Source organism: Zerene cesonia, chromosome 17 (genome assembly GCF_012273895.1).
Source record: "Zerene cesonia ecotype Mississippi chromosome 17, Zerene_cesonia_1.1, whole genome shotgun sequence".
Classification (NCBI taxonomy): domain Eukaryota; kingdom Metazoa; phylum Arthropoda; class Insecta; order Lepidoptera; family Pieridae; genus Zerene; species Zerene cesonia.
The window spans coordinates 4036349-4049679 of record NC_052118.1 but is presented as its reverse complement, the minus strand read 5'-3'; the positions used below and the strand labels follow the sequence as shown (position 1 = coordinate 4049679).

Genomic DNA, 13331 nt, shown 5'->3' with positions numbered 1-13331 from the left:
TTAGTTGTAATATTCTCTACAATATTTAATTCAAACCAAATTCAAACAAACTAAAATATTAATATCTAGGTGTTGGTCTTATCTATAATTTACAAATTTTTTAATCACCTAGCCATGATGTCATCCACATTGGTAAAGGTGCAAAAAAATACATTATACTTTCAGAAAACTAATTCAAAATAATACAACTTTATCAATATGTTATCACATTTAAATAACTCGTATGCTGTACCTTAAATAATCCCGTTTGCACAAAATAAGGTTGGCCCGAGTGTATAGAGTATGGCCGACTTCTCCAAGCCTGCAGTCGCAGCACCCACATTTGAGGCAGTCTTCGTGCCACAGCTGATCCAAAGCTTTCAGCAGATATCTCTCTGTTATCACCTTACTGCACCCAGCACAGATCTATTAAAAAGAAATAGATTCTTTGAAAGCACACAAAAACAGTATACATAATAAAGGTCAAAGTTTAACTACGTAACTATCAATATGAACAGTTTGTTTGTTTCATACTGTTACGTCAAGAACTGCTAGTTCGAATAAAATTTGTTTTTTTGCTAGATAGTCCATGTATCGTTGAAGGCAGGTAATTATATACAATAGGAGTGAACAACAATAAATAAGTTGCAAAAAAAGTAACTCTGTCTGTCTGTCTGTTTCTTCTTCACGCCTTAACCATGATTTGCCTGAAAAAGGACATAAGATGTCGCGGGAATTTATACCTGAGGTTGCGGTGGTTGAGCCGAAGCCCCACTGCCCGACTGTGCGGTGGGCAGAGGCGAGGCGCGAGCTTCCTTCGTCACGTCCATAGCGTAAATCTGGTTCCCCAGCGATGGACTGCCGCCGCTCGACTGCTGCGGCGTCCGCCTTTCGGACTGTAAAATAAATAATATTGAAAACAAGCTGTATGGACTTTCGTTATACTATATTACCAATTAACTCTTTGTTTTCTACGAAGACTGTATCTATTAGGAAGAAAGGTGGATATAATTTTGGCGTTGGTATTGTTAACTAATACAAAAATAAAAAATATGAATAATAAATATTGATTGCATATTTAATATTTATCATTTTCACTTATTACGAGTATTCAAAAAATTATTCAAAACGTTTTGTGAATGGCGTTTATATAATATACATGATTAATGAGAGATCATAAATTATAATGTTATACCAAAGCAAATAATTCAATATTAATGCAACCAGTCAAGCGATTAATTATATCGTGAAACAAAAATCATCATTTTCGAGATAAATAAAATAGTTAAAAGGTATCGGGTAAATGGCAAAAACTATAATTTAGAGCAGTCCAATGAAAAAACAGGCCCGTAGCAATAAAGTCAAGCACGGTTGCCGTCACGGTTAATTAACACTTTAAATACGAACATTTTTCAATTAAATTTTGGCGAACGACTGGACACAGGTGCAGTAAGTATTTATTTAATTAATACAACCCTTGCTATTTTGATTTCATGTGTTCTGTTTAAAATTGCTTAATACGCCTTATTTAGTATCGTAACTGTAACCTTGTTCAGTCATTAAACTGATGTAAAGTATTATATAATATGTGTATTAGTACGATTAATGTACCTTTGTGACTAATTTCGTAAAAATAAATTTACTCATTAATTACTACCTATATAATTTATTATAATCATCATAACTCTCTAATTTTGACTATTATATATGATTATATATCATAAATTTATACTAGCTTTCCGCCCACTGCTTCGTCAACGCGAACCTAGTCAAAAGAAAAGATAAGTAGTCCCAGAGTATTCCCCGCATAGTTCCCGTTTGCGTCAGATTTTTGGGATAAAAACTAATAAATAATATAGTATTATTTTTGCCCTTTCTCGCGTAACATACTATTGTACCAAATTTGCATTCGGTTTAAGCAAGAGGAAGGGTAAGACAACGATTATAATTTCAATAATAATACCTACGCCTCAAATAGTCACAAATGACTTTTGCTAATGATAGATTATTTAGTATTATATTGTAATCGGCTTATGATTAAGTCATCATCTAATAGCAATAGTAATCGAACATTTTAAACAATAGAATAGTTACGTAATTCTTGTTTCATTTCTAGTGCAGGCGGTAAGAACCCGCCAACACAATATGAAGCATTGTGTGTCCGTGACGAATGTTCGTAGCTTACCATTTTTGTATGTTTTTGAGAACGGATCGACGGGCGTAAATAATGGCCACGGATATTGGACGGAACCATGCCCGTTTACTTAAATCGTGTCAATGATTGTGTGATTGTTTCTCAGTACAGTTAATCGGGTGTATTGTGCATTGTAACTATGGGCTTAAATGGGACAAAGGGCTATTGGCAATTTTATAAATTAAAGCAATCTGTGTAGAAAGTTTTGTTCCGTTTATTATGTATAGAATATATCTGTATTTAATAGAAGAATAGATTAAACGTTATTGATATTAAATCCATTTCTTAAATTGAAATTAAAATGCATTTAAAAATTTAAGTACACTTATGCAGTTCAATAAGTATTTTGTTACAAATTACATAATAATCAATTGAATTTGATTACGTTTTCATTTTCGTTAAATTGCAGTCAAGTAATATCGTGAAATGCAATGCAAATATTACAATCACACTACATAAAACACATAAAAAGCAGATAGACAAAAGAACAGTCGTGAATAATTACAAAGAGTATAGTGACAGCGACATGCCATGGCACTTCGAAAACAACCCGTAGCTAACGCGGCCAGGCCAGATAAGGCACAAAAAAGCTCACGCCTTCCATTACCATTGACTTTCAAATGTCAATACGCACGAATTAGTATTTAACTCGCTGCCGTGAAAGAGAATAAAACTACTGCTTCGATTTCACATCACTGTCATTCGGGCGAATTCTGTTACGTGAAATGTAGGAGTATTCGAACGATGCATTGAGCTGCGGCTAAATTGAAGGATGCTGCGCGGGCCACCGGGGAACCGAGAGCAGGGAGCCGGGATCGTCCGCTCTAGTATTAATGATTAACACAGACGCGGTCCGAGACCAATTACGCGCCACCACCACACTCCAAATTAGAAACTATTTTCGCCCATTACTGGCCAACTTCATAATCAATTATACGTTAAAATTTCACAACGCCGTTTTGGGAGCTCTCTGTTTGGATAATCGGAGTTTGTGGTCCCTCGGCGAGCTATTACGCGGCTGTACGGGTCATAAAGGTTTTTGTTTCGCTCTCGGAAAATTTTAATGCACGTTTCGAATGCAGTTAACTGCATTAAGGTAAAATGTTACGGTCTGATAAATAATACTTTCAAAATTACAATTGGGAGATATAAATATTGATGACAGAACGGGCGAGCTTGTGAATAGTAAAAGGCTATAGAAGTGTTTTGTGTATTTGTGAGACGAGTCTAATAGGATTGAGTGCACTTCGCTAATCATAATTCATCAGCGAGATTAAAGAATAAACGACGCCAGGAGGGGGAGTTCCGAGGGGCCCTCGGAAACAATATGATTGCCACACCTGCGGAAATAGCGAGAGTAACGAGACGAGCTAAATAATTCAAACAACTACCATTACCTTAAACTGTGCTCGACGTTATTTTTATGTTGCCCGTAGTAATATCGCTAATGTCGACTTTTGAAAAATTCTAAGTGAATAAATGATCCATTACACATATATTTTTTGTTAACCTGGGAAGATACGGATTATGTATGTAAAGCTTAACTACTTATACTAATCCTTTTATTTGTTTTAGACACCAAATACTGCCACGCCTTTTATTTTATTTTTGATTAAATATTTTTTACATATAAAACTATTTTAACATAATATCATCCTCATTGGTCGATCGTTTGTGATAATTGAGACTCATTAATTAAAAATAATAATATATCACTAAATAAGCTAATATCAAAAAGTACATGTAGAGTATGCTTCAGATGAAAATGAGTAGAGTGGCACTTATTTAGCAGATTGCTTTCCTTTAAGTTGTTCTTTAATCTAGCGATGGGCCGAGCGTGTCGGCCGAGGCTCCGTTTCGCACCCTCCGTCTCGACACAACATCCGCTTTTTCCTCTCCTACACATTATTGTTTGTACGCCAACACGTGTATCAAAACATTACATATTACCATACAAATGAGGAATGACACTTTCTTTTAATTTGAACACTTTCTACAAGTCATTGTCTTTTATCTACGTTCTTAGTCATATGCATTTAATACGATCGAGAATGGCATTCGTTAATACCTTACCCCGTATATTGGATTACCGGCAGCGCCCGGCTAGCGTAATAATATAACGAAATTCAAACATTAATAGGCTCAAACACAATCACGGATGGCCGCATAATCAAGTTAGCTGCTATTCGGTTAAACCCCTATCGCGTAATCTGCCCCATTGTCTGACAGTCGTTTCGCTGATCATGAGGGCCGATTATTGTGGCAATTTCGTGTTTATTGTTTTCAGGTGTCTCCTGTCACCCGGCGTCCTCAAGGAGTACACAATACCGTCCCGGCAAGCGCTATCTCTCAATAGAGACAATCCCGTAAAATCTTAGTGTAAACGTTTATTATTGTATATTCAACTGAAACTACGCAGTTACCATTGTTTATATATCTCCAATCTTTACTTAGTCCTGTAACGTTGAAAACTGTGGAGTATTATAGTTTTGAAAATGCAATAAACAAAATCCCCTGACAACTAAAGTAAGTGATACTCACGTAGATAGTTCCAGAAGTTAGAAGTTTCCACCTCGGTTAGATCCGAGTGAAGGAACAAATAAGTAGATAGAAGCAGTGTCAAAACTGCCAAAAACAAAACTATAAAGTTTGTTTTATAACTGGCGGATATCACTTTATCTATTGGACATGTCTTACTCCGGATTTTTAAACTTTTCATGTACATTATTTTAAACCAATATTAACTTTATATTATTTCTTTATAAAATAATAATTTTAATCCTCGAATTAACCACTACGAAAAAGAATATTGAAGTATTCCATTTGCTTTAATTATGTCCAATAAAAAAGGGCAAAATGACAGGGTATTAATCACTTGAGTGTATATTAGGTATCTATTAGTGTAATTGATACAATAAATAAATTGGTAACTTTTTTATTACATTATTATTTATGGCATATGGTACAAGCGAGAGAAATGTAAACTTTTATGATTACTGGAAGATAAAATGCATGTTAACTTAATGTGCGCGTAACTGAAGGGATGCTTTAGCTATCAGATGTTCCCGATACTGCTGATATTTTATTACATTATAAAATGAACGTCTCAAATTAATTATGAAACTTACTACAGTCACCATCTCCATTGATCGTAAAGAATCTTTTGATGGCAGTTGTAAAATGTTCCAAATCGACGTCATGATAATTTATGGAGCATGTTTATGGACGAATTTATGGAGATAAATAGGAACGCACATACTGTCTGCGTGTAACTTGGATTTCTCCCGACTGCTTCGATTAGCACGTTTTACAAGATGAGCGCAAAGCTAAATTAGAAAACGAGTCGCGTGGCGAGGGGCAAAGTGAATTAAACCAACTCGGGGCCTATTACGTGAAGTGAGTTATAAAATAAAGCCGCGGCGAGTAAGTTCATACATTACAAGCCGATAACCAGACGAGACTTCTGAGACACAAACCAGTCCCTTTTAGTGAAATTGAAAACTTTTTCTGTTACTCATACCGCGACCACGACACCACTCCTTTTAAATCAATTGCCTTTTATAATTAACTTACTCCATTATTGGAGTGCACTCGCTCGTTACCTCAATTAAAATTCAATCGAGATGTAAATCTATCTATAATAGAACGAGTTTTTCTGGCAGAACTAATCTAATAAATTGTTTTCGAGATAAGTGCCACTAAGATTATAGCTCTACTAAGGGATTCATTATGCCTATTTATAAATGCATCGTTAAGACGAGCTGGACGGCTTCGATTTCAACTTTCTGTATGCATAATTTCTAAATTAGATATGAAGCTATTTATTATTTTTCCATTAATCTACGTAATAAAGATAGAAGCTAGAATTTCATTAGCTATATTTCCATTAAAGTGGTGTATTATTAGAGCCCTCGGCTTTGTGTCAATTCTGACATTATGCAGCCCTTACTAATACAATGAAGATCCCCACTCGCTATCCAAGGAGTGCCACTTTTACCTAATTCTTATTAAACATTTATTAGCTTAGACAATCTATCGGGAGGTATCGGATTCAATGTTTTATTTATGATCTCTTATGGGATTGCTATTTTCGCAGTATTCCAACAAATAATGTAACTAGTTTCTAGAAGAGCGAGGCGAGATATATCCGCAAGTACGTGTTTGAACAAAAATAACGTTTGATTTATTTATAATGAAAGTTGTACTTTTAATAAATAGGCATTACAACGCAGGTTGCTCCAAATGTGTAGGCGTATTATTTTTGAATAATTCAGATTGCAAACGGATTATGCGAACGTATCAAATATAACCAAAGCTATCAATTAAATGATATTAACTGAGGGCTGGACTGTAAGAAAATTGCTTTTATTTGTGGGAGTCATTCAATTACATTCATTCATTTGAGGCTCATCGAGTGACGTCTATTTCATTTAATTATAATTTACGCGCCTCTTTTAATATGATAGCGTAGTAGTGCTTAAATTAATGAAAAGTTTATTATTAACATTGCGGTTGGTGGCATATTGATGATAGCGCAATAGTTTTTCACTGTTGTTTACTCAATGTTAATTTTTTTCAAGCCCATTGTCATTTTAAACAAACACGTATAATACACTATTATTTAGTACGCCACTTTCGGGCTCATTGTTAACATTTAGTTATTGCCTTTTGTTGATTTTTTACAAATATTTTTTTAGTATATCACGAATTTTTTCATGATGAATGAGATTTTGCCTTTTGTCTGTTCTTATCTACTTTTCTCCCATTTATTTGTATTTATCAATAAATTATAAAACGAACATAGAAAGTATTGCAAGCAAATTCTACACTACCATGGTATGTACTTTTACAACAATGAGTCACACATCTTATAAATAACATTTAAAAGTTTTCTAACATATCAAATGACGCAACGTTGTATTTTCATTATCACTGCCATAGAAATCGGCTATACTATTGACATCCTACTAATATTATGAATGCGAAAGTTTATAAGAATATGTGTTTGTTGCTCTTTCACGCAAAAACTACTGAACCGATTGCAATGAAACTTGGTACGTAGATAGCTGGACAACTGGAATAACACATAGGCAACTTTTTATCCCGCTATTCCTACGGGATACAGACTTAAGCGCGTGAAACCTCGGGGCGCAGCTAGTTTAATATAAAAATTAAAAACTGATATTGAGATAAAAAAATATAAACATCTTACATATTAGTTTCAACAACTTGAAAAGACTTCAAAAGACGACATTCGTATATAATATCGTCGTTGTACAGAAGTGGGTATGACACTGCACTTTGTTTATTTAAATAATTAAAACACGTGTTTACGATTCACTCTCCTTTTGAAAACTGAATGAAGTATGAATGAACGTGGACTATCGGCCGGTTTCCTGCGATAGCTTGTTTCCTTAATGAGCCCACTGTATATTATTTGAAACTATAGTGACATTACATAAATTAATTATAATTACGTGTTTGTTAGTTACACAAGGATAATTATATTATTATTGTTTTATTTGCTGGAAATATCTCATAAGCAAATAAGATACATTTTCCAATATAGTTAAGGAATAGCCTAACAGCTTTAAATACGTTTAAAATTATTTTACAATAAAATCGTACCAACCTCCATGATTATATAAACCAGACATCCATATTATATTATATATATTATATATTATTTGTAAGTAGAACACGACATACATTTTTGTTGGAAAAAATGTTATAATATGAAACTATTTAATATACTATTATGATGGGGAATAGGGAAAGCGGTATTGTGAAGAAATACATATAATTTTGCCGCTTATAATAGACCGTGAAATAGGTGTGGAAGGTGATAATCGATAGTGTAGTTGTTTCAAATTCTAATCCTGCGGCTGCCACGGCGGGAAAATGGCGGAAATTGAAAATAAACATTTCATCTGCGCCCCGGCACGCACTGCCCAAATTGACAATACAACCAATTTACCGCCGCGTACCGACCACCTTTGTATGGGAATTGAAAAATAATATTACTCTTTTTTCTACAATGTGCACGTGTGCAATCTCGAAAATAAACTACGATTCTTCTGCACTTCTCATTGTGTGCTAATTTAATGTATCAAATACTTTAATTCCATTCTTAATATTGTATTACACTACGCTTTTGTCGTGTATTTAAGTGTCACCACCTATACTACTATTATATCATATCTATAACATAAACATATGAATAAAATCGGGAAATAACAACCGACTCGGTTCCATGTAGCTTTTATCTGCTCCCTAAGTATTACTGGTACTAAAACAATTGCAGCCGAATCCATTATTATGTCAACGAGACTAATTTATTACGGAGTGCATATAAGATAACAATTAGTAAACATAAACTAGACAATAATTCAATTGTTCATAATATTTATGTGTACTGTGCGAGATAGAAAATGTATACGTACTTTCCTACCGAGCATCAAAATAACACTTATATTTTATGACTAGCATCGTAATTATTTGATTAAGTTTGATTTTATTATTTTTAAATTGCACTTTAATATTTGGCTATTACAGAGTGCTGTAGATTTAAAAGATTTAAGCGAAAATATCGCCAATTTATTAGAATCCTGTGATAAATTTAACCTCACGGAGGATAGTGAAGCGCGAGAATCGTAGTTCACGAATCAAAGCGTATCAGTTAATTGCATGTAATCGTTGACAAGCGTAGTGCACGTTTTCAATTCAAGCCGCGACCTCTAGTGGCCGATCGCATAACTAATTCCAATTTATCTGAGCTCCAGACCGGTAATGACGAATCACTTTGATACGCAAATTGACATATTTGATAGCGTACAATACTTAAAACTAATATCTGTAGTAGGGGGCCAATTATTGCACTAATTTGTAGGAGTGAAACACTTTTTAAAAAAACATTAAGATGAAATACATAATGACATAATATATTGTTTTACATTACAAACTACTTACGAACTTAGTACTATTAAATTAGTAAGAGTTACGTTACTAGCATTTGAAATTCATATAAAAATTAGATAATACTTCATTCAAGTTATTTAACATATTTGTCATTTTGCCAATTACAATATTTCCAAGATACCCATTTCCGAAAGTTTGCTAACCTCAGTAAAAGGCCTAAAAAAATTCAAGCAATCCTCGCTACGCAGAGTACGTAAAGGTCCATTTCTTGATCGTACCAGCATTGTACAAGTAATTTATTTTGTTCTATAAAAATATTATAATGGGATAACAGAACGGGGAATGCAATATGTTCGCATATCACGAATTCGGCTTTCCCTTAAAGGACAGTTATGTACTTACAACTATTACCTTACGTCCATTTCCCACGCTCTTTGACACACGCTTATTGCGTTAGAAGCTTAATTGCACCTCAAAGTATCCGTTGAGGACAGGAAACTAAAATATTAGCATATTTTATTATCCAATGTTTGCACGAAGCTTCCTTTGAAGATCGAGTCGGGACCGCTAGACGTATTACCGACGTAAAGAGTTAGTTATATCCGACTATTATCTTTAATCTGCAGCCATCTATCATATTATCTGTTTACATTTAGCACGTTGTTGAATCTAAGAACGGGTGATCCTTGGATTTTTAAGGCGACTTTTGAGAAGGTTTGTTTAATAATTAAAATTATCTTTTTTTATGATACAATACTATTACGATGCTGTGATATCTTATAAAAAAAATTGAGGTGACAAATAATAATTTCTTGTCTTGTCGAATCATTGTTCAATAGTAATTGCATTATGTAATATATATTCATGTGTATAAATATATATTCAGTGGTTCTACACTGCAGCATTTGCTCATTATAACATTACCGAAAGGAAAATACATATACATATAAATTTGCTGTGGTTTCCCCCTGATGCCTTCAATGTTATAAATATTATGATTCTGTATTACTAACCTTACACATTATAATAACGTACCTACAATACGGTACAGGAAGGAAAATTGAGTCGTAGGAAATTAAAACCATATATAATTTATAAAAAAGGTTATATAAGGTAAAAGGTTTTACATAAATTTCGACATATGCGTATTGAGCAATTATCGAGTATTTATAAGTGATTTATTATCCAATATATTACGTTATTGAATTGCACATAAACGATTAATTACGTCGAGTGATGAATTAAAGAGACAGATTTAAATGAACCAGTAGTTATTGGCATATATAACAGTTTTACTCGTATACGAAAAGTATCTGTATATGAATAATACATATTTATTTTGGAATGCAAACTAACAAAGAGGTTTTGTCGCGACAATAATAGGTTTTTTATATATATTCTTCTGTCGGTTGCTATAAGGGAAGTTTATACTTATAATTCATAATATCTAATACAAAATACAAACATACGAGAAGCGCGCTCCTAGTCGAACAGTGTTATGCCGGCCCTGTGCACACTTACTGTCTACTAACATTATGCAATGCGCTATAATTTGCTTGACATTCTATTTGAAAAGGGACACCGATTATATGTCATTTTGTTCAAGCGGAAAACGGCATTCATTTTGAGTTAGTAAGCCAATAATCAGGCAATTGTATAGACATTATCTTGACGGTTCTAAGTTGCATACATATTAAACATCGTCCCGATACTTAGTGTGACGTCATTGTTAACCTTCTTTGTTAAAAATAAAAAAAATGTCTCAAAAAATATACCATATAACTATTCAGCAGGTAATTTAGCGTTGCAATAATAAAATAAGTCTATACATAACCTAGTATAGAGCGCAAATACCGGCGCGTTACAGGAATACCATTAGGACTGGCTCGCTTATTAACTCTCTCTTTAATTAAATTATTAGAAATCTCGAGCCATTAAAGAAGAATTTCAACATTTCGGTCCACCTATCGGGTATTAATTAAAATTGACAAAGCCGCGAGCGTACGAGAGCGCTCGCCAAATATCGCCTCTATTAATGAAATGATCACTTGAAACTAATTAAATTATGGAGGTAATGGTGCATGCATGTGATACCGGATGAGAGGGAATTTCAACTAGCACTATATGTAACACCTGCGTCGCGGCCCGCTAGCATTATCCCTGTATTTACGTTTTTTTATTCTACTGTTATCAAATATCACGGATACGTTATAAAATTTTTCAAATAATTCATAAGTATAGCAATTTTAGCCGAGCAGACAGAAATATGCCTGAATTAGTTACATAGTGAGATCTATTTGATAAAACAAATTAAGTGTACAGTATTGACTCACAGATTTAATTTTAATCACGATTAGTTTAGAACATAACTTTATTCCAAATAATTGTTCATTAGTGGCGCATGTGTGTATTTAGTTACCGCATGTGTTTTTCTCCCAGATGAATTTAGTTGAAATTTAACAACTAGAAATAGTCTCACAATATAGCCGAGATTATAATACTATACATGGTTTAATCGTGACGATTCACGTCGTTCTGAAAGCTAAAATCATAACCCAAAAGAACAGTCTTTTGCACGTAATGTGTCCATTTATATATAGATATGACTCTAATATCCATCATTACAGTAATTGTTAACATCGACAATACGACACGAGCAGAGGTGAAACAAAGTTTCAAATTAAAATGCTAAACGGCGCACAGGAATTCAATTACGGAGCGCTGCATAGCCACGAATTGTAGCTCGACACACGACACGCGTTAGGCGCAGCTATATTAAAATGAGTAATTATAATAAAACTGATATGTCCTCATAATTAACTAAGCCTGATGAAGAGTGCTTTGAGGGAATGTCACAACTTAACCGCTTGCAGCGCTTCATACTGGATCATGATTTGTTAGTCCATTATTATTTAGGAGCTATCTGATGAGATCATTTTGTACATATTAATAACACGCGTGAAAACAAACAAAACAGTCTCAAAGATAATGCCGATATTTAAAGGTTTGATATTTTACAATTGTACATACTTAAATAAACTGTAACTGTAGGTTGTAATTTTAAGGTTCATGTAACAAAGACGAAATTGTTATTATGAAATTATAATTATAGCATGCCAACGAGTAATCTATTATCTTTAAAAGGGCTCTCGAAAGCGCTCGAAGCGCTTAAGGTGTATAAGGCAGCAGCACTAGCGCTAATTAGGCAGAGTGACAACCCACTCCTGCCATAAAGCGCTGCAGATTTATCGCCACAGATTATTTATATTATGTTTATTAGGCCCTGCCCTCCGCACCCTTCAGGCTTTCCAGCTAATTGAATTGCCGGGATTTTTATACGTTATAACACCTGAAAAGTTTATAACACGTATGCCACATTTAGAATGTCCGTAATCATTTTATACAGACGTATAAATTTCATTTACGAATGCAATTTTGACTATACAAATACAATCTTTTGATCTCTTTGAGTATGGTTCTGACTGTTGAGATATTTCAAATATAATAATATTAATTGAATAATATATTTTAATTGAACCACTGAAATATGTAGCCCGATCTTAAAGAGAGACGCTTTCCCAAGTGACGACCTTGAGCGTGACAAAGCTCATAAAGATTGTCAATTAGGCGTGACCTGAGCGACACCCAGTACATCGTAATTAACATACTAATATCATAAATCACACTAGAGCACGGGTTTTGGCAATCACTCCACTTATGATTAACGTCTCCCGCCCAGTACAATGATAAATTGACAACGAAAATAACCGTTATTTTATAAGCGGCCCAATTTCAAGACATCGATGAGAACATACATCATACATATTGTTCTTGTTTGAAAACGCCACGTGTCACGCAACGCCTAATTAGTGCTCGCAAGTAAACATCGGTCATGAACATAAAGATAATTAAAGCGGATATTAAAATTTTACTTCTAATTTAATTAAACTAGGGTTGTAATAGATTATTTATGTTTTACAAATGCTAGACGTATGTACTACTAGCTGCGCCCCGCGGTTTTACCCGCGTAAGTCCGTATCCCGTAGAAATATCGAGATAAAAAGTTGCCTATATGTCATTCCAGTTGTCCAGCTGTCTACGTACGTATTTGTTAACATAACCACTATTTTACCATTATTTTAAATAATAATGCATTACCTACTTACTATACTTATAAAAAAATCTTAAGTAATGACGTTCATGAATGTATTTCATTAATTGTCTTAAGCTTACCACATAA

General features: G+C 33.9%; 1 protein-coding gene across 3 annotated transcripts in view; it reads right to left on the bottom strand.

The window, feature by feature from the left end:
* LOC119833555 (LIM domain only protein 3) overlaps positions 1 to 13331 on the bottom strand; it is a 41988-nt gene that overhangs the window by 6454 nt on the left and 22203 nt on the right. For 2 of the 3 annotated variants that reach the window (XM_038357613.1, XM_038357616.1), the window contains exons 2-3: positions 723 to 875; positions 233 to 405 (exon numbers count right to left, since the gene is read on the bottom strand). In XM_038357613.1, coding sequence (XP_038213541.1) covers positions 233 to 405; positions 723 to 875 — 326 coding nt within the window. Of the gene's footprint in view, positions 1 to 232; positions 406 to 722; positions 876 to 7385; positions 7523 to 13331 lie in introns of those variants that run through there. The other variant, XM_038357614.1, reaches the window with a different exon arrangement.